At 40.9% G+C, this 19,596-nt stretch overlaps 1 protein-coding gene across 1 annotated transcript; it reads right to left on the minus strand.

Annotated features, from left to right (window-relative positions):
• Positions 1 to 1,186: 1,186 nt before the first annotated feature.
• On the minus strand, positions 1,187 to 9,833 carry fsta (follistatin a). Its single transcript, XM_063017441.1, has 6 exons — positions 9,752 to 9,833; positions 8,097 to 8,288; positions 5,886 to 6,104; positions 5,284 to 5,508; positions 4,686 to 4,919; positions 1,187 to 2,173 (listed from the first exon to the last, which is right to left on the minus strand). The coding sequence occupies exons 1-6, from the start codon at positions 9,831 to 9,833 to the stop codon at positions 2,052 to 2,054; spliced, it is 1,074 nt and encodes a 357-aa protein (XP_062873511.1). The 3' UTR covers positions 1,187 to 2,051.
• Positions 9,834 to 19,596: the final 9,763 nt, after the last annotated feature.

Raw genomic sequence — 19,596 nt, forward strand, 5'->3', positions numbered from 1 at the left:
TCTGGTGCAGCATTATTTATTAAAAAACTTCAATAATTTAATAATAACAACAATGAATAACAACTAAAAATAACAATTAATAATAACAACAGCTAGCTGGCTGGATCAATAGATAGGGATGGATGGATGGATGGATAGATAGTCGACCCATCATGCAGCACATAACAATAAATAAAACAAAAACAACAAAACAAAAAAATTTGTTTTGTAAAACAAAGGAGTCATTCTGGGATAGCAGTATTTATTAAATAATGAAAAATTTATAATAAAACTTTTAAAGAGATAGATTGTAAGTATGAATTAATATATATTTTTAATTATATATTACTAATAGATAGATAGATAGATAGATAGATGGAGGGATGGATGGAGGGATGGATGGAGGGATGGATGGATGGATAAGGCAGAACATTATGACCACCTTCCTAATATTGTGTTGGTCCCCCTTTTGCTGCCAAAACAGCCCGTCGAGGCATAGACTCCACTAGACCCCTGAAGGTGTGCTGTGGTACCTGGCACCAAGATGTTAGCAGCAGATCCTTTAACTCCTGTCAGTCGCGAGCTGGGGCCTCCATGGATCGGACTTGTTTGTCCAGCACATACCACAGATGCTTGATTGGATTAAGATCTGGGGAGTCTGGAGGCCAAGTCAACACCTCAAACTGGTTCTTGTGCTCCTCAACCATTACTGAAGCATTGTTGCTTTGTGGCAGAGTGCATCATCCTGCTGAAAGATGGTGAAAGGGTGCACATGGTCTGTAACGATGCTTAGGTAGGCGGAACGTGTCAAAGTAACATCGACATGAATGGCAGGACCCAAGGTTTCCCAGCAGAACGTCGCCCAGAGCATCACACTGCCTCCGCCGACTTGCCTTCTTCCCACAGTGCATCCTGATGCCATGTGTTCCCCAGGTAGGTGCTCATGTGCCCATTTTTGGCACTTCACCTTCAGTGGTCATTATGTTATGCCTAGTCTGTATATATAATAATTAAAAATGACTTTTTATTTTTTTTTAAAGAAGGTTTTTTTAATGGAAGTGTGTATTAAGTATTCTTTAAAAAAAAAATCAAATGTATGTTAACTTTTGACTTTAATTATCTCCTCAATGCTAGTAATGCTAATCAAAACAAACCGTCACTCCACACAAATGTAAAACGACATTCATTTTATTTTGTATTGTTTCACTCTTCATATCTGTACAAATACCGTCAAACTTTGTATATACATATGACATTTACATTAAAAAAAATACAAAACTATATATTTATAACTATCTGGTGAAATAAAAATACATTTTAAAAGCGACACAAAGAGAACCGATAACGTTCGATAGTTTGATTGATAGTGTTGTACTGCGCGAGCTCTGAGACGGGACGTTGGCATAAAACGTGTGGCACATTTACGGTCAAAAATGAAGCAAAGTTCGTTTTTTTCGTTTGTTTTATAACGAAATATATAAAATTTAAAAGATAGATAAATAACTTTAAAGAAAAAAAAACCCAGAAGGTTTGTGTTTTGTGAACGTTCGGAGAATAGCGATGTGTATGTAGCAGAATGACTGAGGAAAATCCATTTGGTCAATGAGTCAGTAACAAGTAAACAAAACCTCATGAAAGGAAAGGATAGAAATACGACATTTACATTAAAAAGTGTTATTTTTCCCCAATAAATAAACACACAAGCTGACATGCAGGTAAGTATGAAATAAAAAAAATGTAAAATATGGTGATATTAGCGCTTTTTACAGCTCAGGGAATGCAATTTACAACCGGCAGTTTACACACTTTACACTTACATACTAGCGTTCACAATAAATAACACTGCTTCTCTTTGGACAAATATAGTTCTTCATAATAAAAGACACAAGATAGTAAGTCGAACAATGTAAAGGTATAAATTATAAAACACTGCATAAATAAACATCTATCAGACTGAACTATATGTATACTTCCTTTTTTTTTATTATTATTAAAAAATAAATTAGCATACACATTTGTACAGTGTGGACATGGTTTTCCTTGCCACAGGTTTCTGGCTGGTGGACGGCAGTTTATCCGGTATTGTCCAGTATCGGTGCTAAATAGACAATCCTGTAGTCCCGGTCTTCATTATCATCATTATCATCATCATCATCATCATCATCATCGTCCTCCTCCTGGTCTTCCGTTATGGCTATATGGGAGAATACACGGTAGCTGTTGTATGAATGAACACCACGACAGCGCAGAATCTTAGATCTTTTGGTCAATTCTCTCGGCCTTTCATAGCCGTCACGATCGAATCATGCGAAAGTCTGAGAAGTACAAGAAAGAGTTCTGTATGTCTCATGTACGGAACGAGGGTGGGGGGGATAGGGGGGGTACGGGGGGCTTCACAGGCTCAGCTCTAATTTTGCAGATTCCTGTTATCCTGTAATCCTGTAAGACGACAAAACAAAAAAGTGCTCTTGTGGTATAGGATCGGCTCGTAGTATTTTCCATCTCTAACGTGTACTGTTTACTGTGTAGGACGCTCGTCCCGTGTCCTGGGTCGACCTTAGCAAGCGGACGTATCTCTGAGGTATATTCTTCTACAGAAATGTTGACTGACCGAGCAATAAAAACAAACAGGCAGTTACTTATTGGGGCGTAAGTGACATTTTGGGCTGGATAAAGGTATGCATATCACTTGTCTAGCTTGCTGAGGTGGTTCCCTAAGGGAGGGTATTTCGTATGTTGGGTATTTATCAGTCATTTAAGGCGTATAATTAAACCCTAAGGGCCACAGCTGCGTGTAATACAGTATTACGTTACGTACACATACACAGATAGACACACTAAAGATATAAAATATGAATTAACTCTTGAGGGTTCCACCCAGCAACAAGCAGATGTACAATTTAGTTCAATTTAGTGCCAAAAAGTTACTTATGCCCCCTTGGTTTTTTTTTTTTTCAGACCCATCACATTCACAACAAAGCCGCTAAGCAGCACATCCTTAGTCAGGGTTTGGCAAGATACTCAGAATACATTTAGAATACATACGTAAGGTACAATTAAACGCACACTTGCTCCTTGGTGTTATTAGTAGGGGTGGTAGTGGACGGTCCATGCAATCCACTGAATGAAGCAAAGAGTATTGTTACAATTTGTGCCCAGTGGCCATTCAAACCCCTCCCATGATGTGAGGAGAGCAAGGCATTTGTATTATGTTATTTTATTATATAGGGTAGCGTTGTTGCCTCACAGCAAGAAGGTCCTAGGTTCGAATTCCAGGTTCTATCGGCTATCCAGGTCCTTTTTGTTTGGAGTTTCATGTTCTCCCTGTGTCTGTTTGGGTTTACTCCGGGTGCTCCGGTTTCCTCCCACAGTCCAAAAGCATGCAGTCAGTCAGTATATGTGTGTGTTTTCCCTGTGATGGATTGGTGACCTGTCCGGGATTGGATTGGTGTTTCCTGCCTAGTGGTGTCACCTCCTTGTTTCTACACTTACTGTCCATTTTATCAGCTCTATTTACCATATAGAAGCACTGTGTAGTTCTACATACTGACTGTAGTCCATCTGTTTCTCTACATGCTTTGTTAGCCCCCTTTCATGCTGTTCTTCAATGGTTAGGACCCCCACAGAGCAGGTGGATCATTCTCAGCACTGCAGTGACACTGACATGGCGGTGGTGTGTTAGTGTGTGTTGTGCTGGTATGAGTGGATAAGACACAGCAGCGCTGCTGGAGTTTATAAACACCTCAGTGTCACTCCTGGACTGAGAATAGTCCACCAACCAAAAATATCCAGCCAACAGCACCCCATGGGCAGCGTCCTGTGACCACTGATGAAGGTCTAGAAGATGACCGACTCAAACAGCAGCAATAGATGAGCGATCGTCTCTGACTTCACATCTACAAGGTGGACCAACTAGGTAGGAGTGTCTAATAGAATGGACAGTGAGTGTAGAAACAAGGAGGTGGTTCTAATGTTATGTGCATTCTGTTACTGCCCAACCCTGTCTTTATGCTGTTGGCGTCATTGGAAATGTAGGTGCTGTATGATTCCATTAGGTGATGGTAATTTTGGATTGTATTGCCATGATTTGTGTTATAGGAATCTGCAATGTACCTAAATTATTGCACTAATCTGATTGGATAGCATATAAAGCCATAATTTCTCTTAATAATGTTAATAATTGTGACCAATATTACAATCACCTTATGGTTCTACTGTTTTTTGCCCATCATGCTGATCATATCTGTTATTATTATAAGTCATGTGACAGTGCATATTAAAATCATACATCTGACATTATCATCATGAAATTAGCAACATGACACAAGACTTGGTGAAGTATCGTAGATTAAACACCACAAATAAAGGAACAAGGGTTCGGGTTCGACTGACTAATAGCTACTGATTCTTATTATTGTATGAATTAGTATAGTAGTATATTAGTACAGCTCCCAAAAAAATATAACTTCATATTTTCCAGCATCTTGCTCTCTAAATTCATTCAAAGCCAGTTCAAGCCAGTTCAAATAGAAAGACATGCTCAAAAAAAAGAAAAGAAAAAAATTCCAGTTTGAGTCCTTTCTCAGATTTGAGGGGGGTGCGGAAGCGTTGCCAGGCATTTGTTACGGAGAAAGCAAAAAGGAATCGATGCCGGGAGCGTGTGATATCAGAATCGGATCGTCTTCCTTTCCATCGTGTTTACTTACAGTTACACGATCCCGAATGTTTGACCTCGAGCAGTTTCCCCATCGAACAGGCGGCCTGCTTCATGGTGCACGCGCTGGGGTACGAGGTGTTGTCGCTGGCGCACACGGCTTCGTCCGAGCGGCTCTCGGGGCACGCCTCGTCCTGGCACAGGACGCAGCGCCCGCGGCCCAGCTGATCGTCCCAGAGACACTTCTTCCCCCCGTTGCATTGGATGTCATCACATGATTTGGCCTCTGAATAATAATAATAAAAAAAAGATGGAAAATAAACCTTTATATAAGTTAAAGACCACTTCAGGGATAGGGGGATAAACACAAAAACAAAAAACAGATGCTTCATTCTGGACGTATATCACTTGGGGCTAAAGGAATGCACTTCTTTGGAGGTAAAGGTTGCACAAAACGTGGAATCGCACTCGGTTTGTAATAAGACACAGCCAACATCTGTAAGCAATTAGACACCCACGGTGTTTCTTTACAAAATAATAATTGCAAACACAACTTTCATGGGAGCGTAAAAGGTCAGGATCGGTTCAGAACGTTGGCGTGCATCGCTAGTTGGAAACCGCTCGACGTGTCCAGATCTCAGAGTACTCACTTATGCACTTGCCCTCGTAGGCGACTCCGATGGATCTGCCCAGGAGGCACGTGGCCCTGCGCAGGTGGCAGGCGCTGGCGTAGATGATGCCGTCGTTCCCGCACAGGTAGTGCTCGGGCGACATGACCTCGGGGCACAGGCGGTTGCACGTCACGCAGTAGGCGTTGTTGGTCTGGTCCACCACGCACGTCGAGCTGCCCGGGCAAAGCACATCGCGGCACGTCTCTAAGGATGGGGGAAGGAACGGGAGGACAAAAGGTTTTTTACCCCAAGCTGCGAATCGGTTGCCAGAATTGTTGCAAAAGAGTTATTTCAGCATGACTTGGCATTATTTAGACGGCTTGTTAGTCAATTCTCGTCTAGAGGGAAATAAAGACGAAGTGTTTAATAATTCAGCTAAATCTGTTGCATTAGGACACCCCTTACTACCCTCCTTATGAACCAATATTGCTACACACATTCCCCTAAGGCCCCGTCTACTCAAGTACTCAAGTCTTCTGGAAATAATCCCCCGTACCCAGACTATTCACAAGCATCACCTAAACTGGGGTTGGAACAGTCATACACAATGTACTAAATCATATGTAAACAACAGATCTTACTTTTGCATTTGCCCTGGTACTGCACCTCCAGATCCGGATGCCCTTTGCACTTGGCTTTCAGCAGGGCGCACTCGTCTCGGTAGGTCTTTCCATCCGAACCGCACACCGGGCCCTTCCAGGTGATGTTGGAGCAGTCCGGGGCGCAGATGCAGCGCGGCTTACTCCGTCTGTTCATCTTGCACTTCTTGCCGGGTCCGCAGTCCACGTTGTCGCACGTTTCTGAGATTTAATAGAGGAGGATGAATGGGGGGGTATTACAGTATTACAGTATACGTATAAGTATAATGCTATGCTTGCTCTGTACCAGTGTAGGCTAGTAATTGCTTGTAAATACAGACAAAGTGATTGTAGCATTATGCAATTGTTCAGGATCCAGACTAGTAATCATAACATCAAACCACCTCCTTGTTTCTACATTCACTGTCCATTTTATCAGCTTCACTTACCATATAGGAGCACTTTGTAGTTCTACAATTACTGACTGTAGTCCATCTGTTTCTCTACGTACTTTTTTAGCCTTCTTTAACCCTGTTCTTCAATGGTCAGGACCCCCACATGACCACCACAGAGTTGCACTGCAGTGACACTGACATGGTGGTGGTGTGTTAGTGTGTGTTGTGCTGGTATGAGTGGATCAAACACAGCAGCACTGATGGAGTTTTTAAATACTGTCACTGTCACTTCTGGACTGAGAATAGTCCACCAACCAAAAATATCCAGCCAACAGTGTCTCACGGGCAGAGTCCTGTGACCACTGATGAAGGTCTAGAAGATGACCAACTCAAACAGCAGCAACAGATGAGCGATCGTCTAATAGAGTGGACAGTGAGTGGACTCATATCAGCACAACACACACTAATACACCACCACCATGTCAGTGTCAGTGCTGAGAATGATCCACCACCTAAATAATACCTGGGAGAGTCCTGACCATTGAAGAACAGCATGAAAGGGGGCTAACAAAGCATGCAGAGAAACAGATGGACTACAGTCAGTAATTGTAGAACTACAAAGTGCTTCTATATGGTAAGTGGAGCTGATAAAATGGACAGTGAGTGTAGAAACAAGGAGGTGGTTTTATTGTTATGGCTGATCGTTGTATACATATATATATATAACTATTATTATTAATAAAACTATATATTAATATTACTATATTATTTGACCCTCTATGGTTATAAAATCAAACGACTTTATGGTATTTCCTAGCCATCTAGCAGACATAATTGGCAGTGCCAGCAGCAGACACATTTCTGCTAGGGCAGGATGACCGGACTATGTGCGTAGGGTCTTCAGACGCTGTGTAAGGACCCTGACGATGGGTGAAAAAGGGTTCCGCTAAGGGCTGCACAGCGGGTGGGAGCAGGCGTGAGCAGCAATATACCCACCTCGACTGCAATCAGGGACCCCCCAGCAACTGGTTAATTAAGAAAAACACAAAAGGATCTTTGTGGCAAACAGGCTATCAAAGGGTTCTTCTAGATAAAACCTTATCTAGAACAGTACCAGGGGCGTACCTACTGGCAGTGCAGTTGTATTGGGACCCATATCATGAGGGGCTCATTACTGGGATGTACGCCAATGGATTCAGCACACACCATTATCCAGTTGTAACCAATTACAGTGCAAACAAATGAGGTCTTTAAGAAGCACCCTTATGATTACAATTCCAATATCTTATCCCCTGAGCCACTACAGCCTGAGCATGGAGTTCTAGGGGTTCGAATCTCAGACTGGGCTTATAAATACAGAAGGTGCATGACGTTACATGAACCCAGCCATTGGGGGCACGCACATCTGGGCATCCTTAGTGCTGGTTCCAAGCCCGGATAAATAGGAGTGTTGTACCAGGAAGGGACCCCTTAGGACAGCCCTAACATCTGTCTAGGTAAGATACAATACAATGAACTAATTAGAGGTTATTTTTGATACATGGGGGGCATAAGATCCTAGTTATCCAAGCAACTGGATAGACCTGGTTTGGAAGGCACCTAAAATGATGCTTTGTGTGAAGTGTCCTTTATAGCCAGCCGATCTACAAAGCTGTATCCAATGATATACAAGCCATGTGGTACAGCTATGGTGGTACCCCTTTCAGCCATTCAGGTCATTGCATTGTAGATGTCTAGTATTAGTATTTAAAAGTGGCGTGATTGGCAGTGGGGCATGATGTCTGAAACATCTTTCTGGACACATCTGGGCCCCTCGCACCTTTGCACGGCATGCAGTTCGGCGCGCCTCCGTTGAAGATGGTCCAGCGGAACAGGGTGCTATTGGGAACGTCCTCCTCTGTCCAATAGATGCCCAGTCTGCCACTCCGACAGCACTCCTCTCGGCTCATGCCATGCATGTAGAGCACCTGGCAGCGACCGTTCTTCCCCTGCTGGAGCCAGCAGTTCCCGGCTGGAAACGAAAAAACAGGAGGAGGGGGTTGGTGATGGAAAAACACACACACACACACACACACACACACACACACACACACACACACACACACACACACACACACAACACACACACCACACAGTCGCATTAAAGTCTGAAGCCGCTGACCCAGACACAACACGTGCAGTCTGTATTAACCGCGCCGCCTACAGACTCCACGGGGTTGCCAGATTGATCGAAGTGACTTCTTTCTGGATTACAAACACAAGCTAATTATATATTATAATCTCAAGTAGATTGGAGAATATAAATTAAGCTTTAAGTCATAAAACATATCCCGCAAGCAGTTTATAATCAGAGATACAATTAGGAATTCAAGTGGCGTCTCAATCTGGCAACCCATCCCTCCCCCGTCGCATTTTTTTATTTATTTATAATTTTTTTATAATTATTTTTGTATTTTTATACTCGCACTACAGTCCAGTTCTACTCTTAAATATCCATTTATTCCAAATGTCCACGCAGTAAATTGTAATTAATGGGGTTAAGGCAGTCCCACTTTGAACAATGTGAAAGCCAGTCTAGACTCTAGAGCTGTCTGCGTCTCACGGCTCTCCCTAATTTTCTAGCTTGATATTAAGACATCCAGGCATTTTATCATTCTTAAACAATCAAATCCTTCCACTGATAAATATGCATTTAAGTGCTGATCTTAATATGGCTCAGACATGTTGCCCCAATGCCCTATTTATTTATTAATATAGCCTGGTAGGTCTTGTGCCGTGGGGAGTCCATGCGCCAGACAGTCCAATTAAAGCCTCCAGTCCCAGCAGGGATCATCAAACTTTTCTGTACTGGATCGTCTAGTCGTCTGATGACTGATAGACATTCGGGGGTGGGGGGGGGGGTGGGGGGGGGGGGGGGGGGGGTACCCACAATCAATGCTTTCTTGTGCATTAAATAGTGTATATGTTTATATAGATGTATATATATTTATAATAATGCAATTACTGGCACTATTCCTTGCGCCAATCTTAGAATGCATTTAAGACCCAGATAGACAACATGCAATAAAATGCCTTCAAATCACTGCGAATAATTAAGAACACAAAAAGAAAGAAATTAAATAGAAATTTTATCCTCAATTGCGCAAAACAGTGACCTTTCCAAAGGCGCGTCTATACAAGCGCGCAACTATGCTTACCAATATTTCCACTAAGACTTATTTATAGCACTTAAATGCATCCAACAATTCTTTCCAGTCAACATATTTAATCCTATATTTTACCACATCACAACAGACAACACATGTCCACAAATTTTTAGACGCACCAACCATTAGACGCACCTGTCTCAAAGCCGCATAAAGCGTGCACCCCCCAAAAAAGCAAACTTTTACACCACTTTGTGCGCACCGCGATCCTGTCCAATTACTCCTACCATGCAGCAATAAGAAGCAGTAAGAAGAACTATGTACTCACCTTGGACTTTTTGCTCTTGAATGAAGTGACAGAGCCAGATCAGTAATAAAAGCTCAACCCGCTGCTGTAGCATCCTCAACATGATCAAAGCCTTTAATTAAAGGTGTAGGGGGAAAAAAACCACACCAAGAGACAAGAGACGAGCCAAGCAGCCAAAAAAGTAAATCAGCTTAGGAAGCCAGTGCTGAATGAAGGCTTGTGTATGTGTACGTGTGAGCGTGTGTGTGTGATCCACCTCTTTTTAAGTGTTTAAGGGGGTCTCGGGCCGACTGGTTGGAGTGGGCGGATTTTTCCTCACTGGAGGCGGGGATAAGGAGTGTTTTTTATTTTTTATTTATTTATTTTGTCCTGAACTTTTTTTTCTTTTCTTCCTCTCATCAGGTGACGTCTACTAGAAACTTTTTTTGGGTTACACATCATGTGTGGGAGTGTATGATGCACCAGGGAGTGTTAAAAATAAGTCCAAAAAGACTCCTCCAAAAAGTTGGACGTGTTAAATAACAACATTCTGTGTCACAACATAACTGTCCTTTGGTACATATATACAGTGTATCACAAAAGTGAGTACACCCCTCACATTTCTGCAAATATTTCATTATATCTTTTCATGGGACAACACTATAGACATGAAACTTGGATATAACTTAGAGTAGTCAGTGTACAGCTTGTATAGCAGTGTAGATTTACTGTCTTCTAAAAATAACTCAACACACAGCCATTAATGTCTAAATAGCTGGCAACATAAGTGAGTACACCCCACAGTGAACATGTCCAAATTGTGCCCAAATGTGTCGTTGTCCCTCCCTGGTGTCATGTGTCAAGGTCCCAGGTGTGAATGGGGAGCAGGGCTGTTAAATTTGGTGTTTTGGGTACAATTCTCTCGTACTGGCCACTGGATATTCAACATGGCACCTCATGGCAAAGAACTCTCTGAGGATGTGAGAAATAGAATTGTTGCTCTCCACAAAGATGGCCTGGACTATAAGAAGATTGCTAACACCCTGAAACTGAGCTACAGCATGGTGGCCAAGGTCATACAGCGGTTTTCCAGGACAGGTTCCACTCGGAACAGGCTTCGCCAGGGTCGAACAAAGAAGTTGAGTCCACGTGTTCGTCGTCATATCCAGAGGTTGGCTTTAAAAAATAGACACATGAGTGCTGCCAGCATTGCTGCAGAGGTTGAAGACGTGGGAGGTCAGCCTGTCAGTGCTCAGACCATACGCCGCACACTGCATCAACTCGGTCTGCATGGTCGTCATCCCAGAAGGAAGCTGACGCACAAGAAAGCCCGCAAACAGTTTGCTGAAAACAAGCAGTCCAAGAACATGGATTACTGGAATGCCCTGTGGTCTGACGAGACCAAGATAAACTTGTTTGGCTCAGATGGTGTCCAGCATGTGTGGCGGCGCCCTGGTGAGAAGTACCAAGACAACTGTATCTTGCCTACAGTCAAGCATGGTGGTGGTAGCATCATGGTCTTGGGCTGCATGAGTGTTGCTGGCACTGGGGAGCTGTGGTTCATTGAGGGAAACATGAATTCCAACATGTACTGTGACATTCTGAAACAGAGCATGATCCCCTCCCTTCGAAAACTGGGCCTCATGGCAGTTTTCCAACAGGATAACGACCCCAAACACAACCTCCAAGATGACAACTGCCTTGCTGAGGAAGCTGAAGGTAAAGGTGATGGACTAAACCCAATTGAGCACCTGTGGCGCATCCTCAAGTGGAAGGTGGAGGAGTTCAAGGTGTCTAACATCCACCAGCTCCGTGATGTCATCATGGAGGAGTGGAAGAGGATTCCAGTAGCAACCTGTGCAGCTCTGGTGAATTCCATGCCAAGGAGGGTTAAGGCAGTGCTGGATAATAATGGTGGTCACACAAAATATTGACACTTTGGGCACAATTTGGACATGTTTACTGTGGGGTGTACTCACTTATGTTGCCAGCCATTTAGACATTAATGGCTGTGTGTTGAGTTATTTTCAGAAGACAGTAAATCTACACTGCTATACAAGCTGTACACTGACTACTCTAAGTTATATCCAAGTTTTATTTCTATAGTGTTGTCCCATGAAAAGATATAATAAAATATTTGCAGAAATGTGAGGGGTGTACTCACTTTTGTGATACACTGTATATATTATATATATATTATATATATATATATATATATATATGCAGTGTATATATAATAATATACGTATATATGTGTGTATATGTGTATGTACAGTATATATACATATATATATATATATATAATGCATACACAAATGCATACTTGTGCATATTTGTGTGTGTGTATATACAAAGCAACAGTTGTGACAGTATACAATCTTGAACAGGCAACCTTCTGATTACTGGTCCAGTAGCCCCTCTGTGTGTATGTATGTATTTTGTGTTGTACCCTAAATTGGATAAAGTGGTGGTAAAACATATACAGTATATATAAAATATGTGTATATTTAATATTTAATATATGTGTATATATACTGTATATGTGTGTATATATGCACAGTGTGTGTGTATATATATATATATATATATACAGTGTATCACAAAAGTAAGTACACCCCTCACATTTCTGCAAATATTTTATTATATCTTTTCATGGGACAACACTATAGAAATAAAACTTGGATATAACTTAGAGTAGTCAGTGTACAACTTGTATAGCAGTGTAGATTTACTGTCTTCTGAAAATAACTCAACACACAGCCATTAATGTCTAAATGGCTGGCATTATAAGTGAGTACACCCCACAGTGAACATGTCCAAATTGTGCCCAAAGTGTCAATATTTTGTGTGACCACCATTATTATCCAGCACTGCCTTAACCCTCCTGGGCATGGAATTCACCAGAGCTGCACAGGTTGCTACTGGAATCCTCTTCCACTCCTCCATGATGACATCACGGAGCTGGTGGATGTTAGACACCTTGAACTCCTCCACCTTCCACTTAAAGATGCGCCACAGGTGCTCAATTGGGTTTAGTCCATCACCTTTACCTTCAGCTTCCTCAGCAAGACAGTTGTCATCTTGGAGGTTGTGTTTGGGGTCGTTATCCTGTTGGAAAACTGCCATGAGGCCCAGTTTTCGAAGGGAGGGGATCATGCTCTGTTTCAGAATGTCACAGTACATGTTGGAATTCATGTTTCCCTCAATGAACTGCAGCTCCCCAGTGCCAGCAACACTCATGCAGCCCAAGACCATGATGCTACCACCACCATGCTTGACTGTAGGCAAGATACAGTTGTCTTGGTACTTTTCACCAGGGCGCCGCCACACATGCTGGACACAATCTGAGCCAAACAAGTTTATCTTGGTCTCGTCAGACCACAGGGCATTCCAGTAATCCATGTTCTTGGACTGCTTGTCTTCAGCAAACTGTTTGCGGGCTTTCTTGTGCGTCAGCTTCCTTCTGGGATGACGACCATGCAGACCGAGTTGATGCAGTGTGCGGCGTATGGTCTGAGCACTGACAGGCTGACCTCCCACGTCTTCAACCTCTGCAGCAATGCTGGCAGCACTCATGTGTCTATTTTTTAAAGCCAACCTCTGGATATGACGCCGAACACGTGGACTCAACTTCTTTGGTCGACCCTGGCGAAGCCTGTTCCGAGTGGAACCTGTCCTGGAAAACCGCTGTATGACCTTGGCCACCATGCTGTAGCTCAGTTTCAGGGTGTTAGCAATCTTCTTATAGCCCAGGCCATCTTTGTGGAGAGCAACAATTCTATTTCTCACATCCTCAGAGAGTTCTTTGCCATGAGGTGCCATGTTGAATATCCAGTGGCCAGTATGAGAGAATTGTACCCAAAACACCAAATTTAACAGCCCTGCTCCCCATTTACACCTGGGACCTTGACACATGACACCAGGGAGGGACAACGACACATTTGGGCACAATTTGGACATGTTCACTGTGGGGTGTACTCACTTATGTTGCCAGCTATTTAGACATTAATGGCTGTGTGTTGAGTTATTTTCAGAAGACAGTAAATCTACACTGCTATACAAGCTGTACACTGACTACTCTAAGTTATATCCAAGTTTCATGTCTATAGTGTTGTCCCGTGAAAAGATATAATGAAATATTTGCAGAAATGTGAGGGGTGTACTCACTTTTGTGATACACTGTATATATATATATATATATATTTGTGTGTGTATACACAGTATATACAGTTGCAATCAGAAATATTCAACCCCCTCACCTCGAAAGACATTATAGTGATGTGGATGAAATTTGATGACAATAAATTACAAAAAACCTAATTAAACGACAAAACATATTTATTGATGCATATTTTAGTTATTTTGACAACAGAGGTTGACTTAACTTTGGAGTTCAAATGAAAAATATAAATCTTTTAACACATGTGCATGTGCATTATTATTCAACCCCCAGCTTCAATACTTTGTGGAGCATCCTTTAGCTTTTATAACTTCTAACAAACATTTTCGGTAAGATCTGACAAGCTTCTTACACCTGTTGATTGGAATCTTTGCCCATTCTTCACATGCATAAGCCTCTAGCTCAGTGATGTTTGATGGCTTCTGTGCTGCAACTGTCTTCTCTAAATCCCACTAAATTTTCAATCAGATTTGAATCTGGTGACTGAGAAGGCCACTCCAGGATGTTCCAGGATCTTTTTCTTAACCAAGCTTTGGTTGACTTGGAGGTGTGCTTGGGATCAGTGTCTTGCTGGAAAGTCCATTGATCACCAAGGTTTAATTTGTCAACAGAAGGCATCACATTTCTCTTTAAAATGGCCTGGTATTTCTGGGAATCCATGATGCCAGGTACATGATCAAGATTGCCAGTTCCTGCCGCAGAAAAACAGCCCCACATCATCAATGACCCACCTCCATGCTTGACTGTGGGGATGGTATTCTTCTGGTCATAAGCCTGGCCTTTCGCATGCCAGACATACTGCTGGTCCATATGTCCACACAGTTCCAGTTTGGTTTCATCAGTCCATAGAACTGTCTCCCAAAACTCTGTAGTCTCATCCAAATTCCTCCTAGCATATTCTAGTCTACTCTTGATGTTTCTTGTGGTCATGAGTGGAGTGCATCTTGGAGTCAGTGATGTTCCTTGTTTATTCAGTGCATGTCTTATAGTTGCCACTGAAGCACTTGTACCAGTCGTCATCAGGTCATTCTGTAGGTGTCTTGCACTCACACAGGGGTTTTTCTTAGTTGTCCTGACTAAGTTGCTGAAGGCCTTTGATGAAATGTTGGGCTTTCTTCCCTGGCCAGCTAGGTTTGCAGCTGTTCCATAAGTTTGAAACTTCCATATATTTCTCCCAATGGTGTGTCTTGGAATGTTAAATTATTTGGACATCATCTTATACCCAAGGGCCTTTAGGTTTGATGAAATAATCTCCTCGCTCAGCTTTTGGGGAAGCTCCTTTGTCTTTTCCATGATTGCAACTGAACTTGAATACCTTCATGGGTGGGGTTTATATATGCATCACAGCTAAAGCAAATAAAGGATCATTATAGCGTTCCGAAAGGCTTAATTATGTTTCAACTCTACTTTAGGCCATAAAAACTGTCAGAAAGCTTTGAGAACAACAATATTATATAGGGGTTGAATAATTAAGACATGGCTATGTTAACAAAATATACTGTTACACACAAATACTTGCTAGCGCAGTTTCTGTGTTAAATTTATCTACCACGTAACTCATAAACAAGTCATCCAAAGAAGAGTCTTGCTCTTTGAAAAAACTTTAATAATATTTCTGATTGCAACTGTATATACTGTGTATGTATTATAACCCTCTAGTGATGTAAACCAGGCAAGGTGAATATCGATTCATTATACATATAAACCAATTTGAATTGTTACACATGTGAATAGATTTTTAACTGTCTTGTGGTGCATCTTTACATCCCTAATAATAAATGATAGTAAAACGTGTTACCGTTAAATAGATTTAAGCTTTACTACATGTACTTAAGATGCCTAATCAGATTCTTATTTGTGACTATTATATTTACATTATATTTATTTACACTATTCATATTTAAACTAAAAGAATACAGTTTTAAAGTGTGGTTGAAAACAATTAGTGGTACATAAAAATCCACTATTAATTCTGGAATACATACAAATCAAGACGTTCAGTTATAGTGGGTGATCAGGATGAAATGTGTGGTAAAAGTAAGCAAGTTGTCTCAATATTGGGTTCAAACGTGGCTCTAGGCTTTCAACCCAGTTTCCTAATTTGTAATAAGGACTTACATCTTAAAAGCAAAGAATGGAACAATATTTTTGGGCAATGCACCCTGAAGAAACCCACTTGGGAGAACATGCGCGCGATGGCCAAACTCTGGCATCCACAGCTCTGCTATACCAACTGTGCTGTTCCAGTTTAATGCTGTGTGACCTATGACTATACTTATATGGTATTCTTACTGATCCAGAAGATTAGAACAAAGTAGACGTATGGGCTATGCTGTATCAGGAGATCAGCAATGTACGCGGGAGCTAAACGTTTTAGGACAGGGTGTCATACCCTCGTTTGAAGAGCTGATGTCTAGCGTATTTTGTAAACATGCCTACTGCTGATTTAGATAATTAGTTATTTTATTTAAGTTTAGTAGGCCTACTTGCAATATGACTTGGTAATCGCCAAATTGCGCTGGCCTCTGGCCTTGGTTGTCCACCCTTGATTAGGAATTTAAAAGGTCAATAGCAAAAGTTTTGACAGCCATATTGGTGTCCCAGTAGGTTAAAATACGCTAGGTTTCCAGTAGTAATGGGACGACCTGTTTGAAAATGCTGTTGGAATGCTATATATCTGATTGACAGGGGGTTTGTCTAAATAAAAAAGCTCATTATTGAGGTTATTGGTTCTAACAGCCGTCAGACTAAAAGCTCCCAAATCCACCAAGACTAACCGTTAATGTGAAGAAGACTTTGTTTAATCGAGCTGCGCCCTCTGCTGCACGATAGATGCCATAACAGCTCGTTAAACTCCAACACCTAGAGGAAAACGTCCAGACTTTTACCATCACATCGAAAATTAAATAAATAAAAAATAAAATAATAAGGCACAAAAGGCAGGAAACCATAAAGTACTTCTAGATAATCAGCTCAAATCAAATAGATAGATAGACAAATAGACAGACAGACAGATAGATGGACGGACAGACATCAAATAGATAGACAGATAGACAGACAGATGGAATAGACAGACAGACAGAGACAGATAGACACACATCTAGATAGATAGATAGATAGAAAGACAGACAGACAGACTAGACAGACAGACAGAACAGACAGACCGGTAGAACAGACAGACAGACACAGATAGATAGAGACAGACAGACAGACGGAATAGACAGACAGACAGACACATAGATAGACAGACAGACAGAATAGATAGACAGATGGACAAACAGAGACAGATAGATAGATAGACACACAGATAGATGGATGGAGGGATGGACAGACAGACAGATAGATAGAAACAGATAGATAAATAGACATCTAGAATAGATAGACTGACTAACTGACAGACAGATAGAATAGATAGACAGATAACGACAGACATATAGAATAGACAGACAGAATAGATAGACAGACAGACAGACCAGCTCAAGGTACGATAAAGTAAAACAAAAGTATGTGAAAAGTAAGTACTATAGGTAAATAGGTATTACTGTACAATACTGTGTAGGTGTATAAGTAGAATAAAGATATGTGATATGAATATAATAAACTATTATGAACGTGTCATGTGTAGTAAATATTAATAGATACTGTTACTTTTACACTGTTTTACCTGTTTTTATATAATGTACAGCACTTTTAATTGTCTATCATCAGCCATAATAGTTCAATTCTCCCTCATGGAAGCCACTCGATGCTTGTCTATCAGCAGCCCTTTGTGGGGTCTTTCCTTGTCCACAACCAGACAGGGATTAGGATGGCCCTGACCCTGTCCAGTCACTGGAGGTGACTGCTTCATACTTTAAAAGGACTTCATAATTGTGCCACTGTTAATACATGCTAACCGTGTAAACCCAGAATTAAAATGAAAATACATTTGTATGATGGGACAGGGTCTCACCAGTAGGTCTGCACTCAATTACAGGTTTTTTATTTATTTAACAGGAACGATTAAAATACATCGAATTCTTTCATTTAATGCTGTAGATGGTAAGTAAACTGTAAGGTATATTGAGTCATTATTTAAGTTCAAAGCCCAGACCCAAAATATAGTGGTGCAATGGGGACATCTAGTGGTACATTTTTTGCTATTGGCTTCTATCTGTAAACAACGATGATAAAGAGGGGGTGTTCTGTATTGTACAGGCCAATGAAAGACTGCACAAACAGGACATTGATGCACACATCATTCCTTGTTGGCATGTTTTGGCAGACATCCCAAGTCTCCCGGAAGTTCCGGGAGTCTCCCGCATTTACATAACGGCTCCCTGTAGCCTATGTAGGGAACATAATTAATTATGTAATACCACTATCTAGTGCACTATATAGGGAACACAAATCATCATCTAGTTATACTTTCTATGTACACCATGTGGTGAACATGAATGCGTTATCTAATACACTATCTAGTGCACTATGTAGGGAACATAAATCCGTGATCTGATATACAATCTAGTGCACTGTGTAGGGAACAAAAACCAATTGTGTAATTCACTATCTAGTGCACTACGTAGGGAACATAAATTCATATCTACAATACTATCTAGTGCACTACGTAGGAAACATAAATCCGTTATCTGATATACAATTTAGTGCACTATGTAGGGAACCTAAATCCATTATCTGATATACAATTTAGTGCACTATGTAGGGAACCTAAATCCGTTAAGTAATACGCTACCTAAAGCATTATGTAAGAAACATAAGTCTATTATCTAGTACACTATCTAGTGCACTATGTAGGGAACATAAATCTGTGAACTGATATACAATCTAGTGCACTATGTAGGGAACATAATTATGTAATACACTATCTAGTGAACTATGTAAGGAACACAAATCATCATCTAGTTATACTTTCTAGTGCACTACATAGTGAACATGAATGCGTTATCTAATACACTATCTAGTGCACTATGTAGGGAACATAAATCCGTGAACTGATATACAATCTAGTGCACTATGTAGGGAACATAATTAATTATGTAATACACTATCTAGTGCACTATGTAAGGAACACAAATCATCATCTAGTTATACTTTCTAGTGCACTGTGTAGGGAACATAAATCAATTGTCTAATATACTGTCTAGTGCACTACGTAGGGAACATAAATTCATATCTAAAATACTATCTAGTGCACTATGTAGGGAACCTAAATCCGTTATCTGATATACAATTTAGTGCACTATGAAGGGAACCTAAATCCGTTAACTAATACGCTACCTAAAGCATTATGTAAGAAACAGAAGTCTATTATCTAGTACACTATCTAGTGCACTATGTAGGGAACATAAATCCCTGATCTGATATACAATCTACTGCACTATGTAGGGAACATAATTATGTAATACACTATCTAGTGCACTATGTAAGGAACACAAATCATCATCTAGTTATACTTTCTAGTGCACTATGTAGTGAACATGAATGCGTTATCTAATACACTATCTAGTGCACTATGTAGGGAACATAAATCCGTGATCTGATATACAATTTAGTGCACTATGTAGGGAACATAATTAATTATGTAATACACTATCTAGTGCACTATGTAAGGAACACAAATCATCATCTAGTTACACTTTCTATGTGCACTATGTAGTGAACATGAATGCGTTATCTAATACACTATCTAGTGCACTATGTAGGGAAC

This window comes from Trichomycterus rosablanca, chromosome 21, assembly GCF_030014385.1.
Source record: "Trichomycterus rosablanca isolate fTriRos1 chromosome 21, fTriRos1.hap1, whole genome shotgun sequence".
Taxonomy (NCBI): domain Eukaryota; kingdom Metazoa; phylum Chordata; class Actinopteri; order Siluriformes; family Trichomycteridae; genus Trichomycterus; species Trichomycterus rosablanca.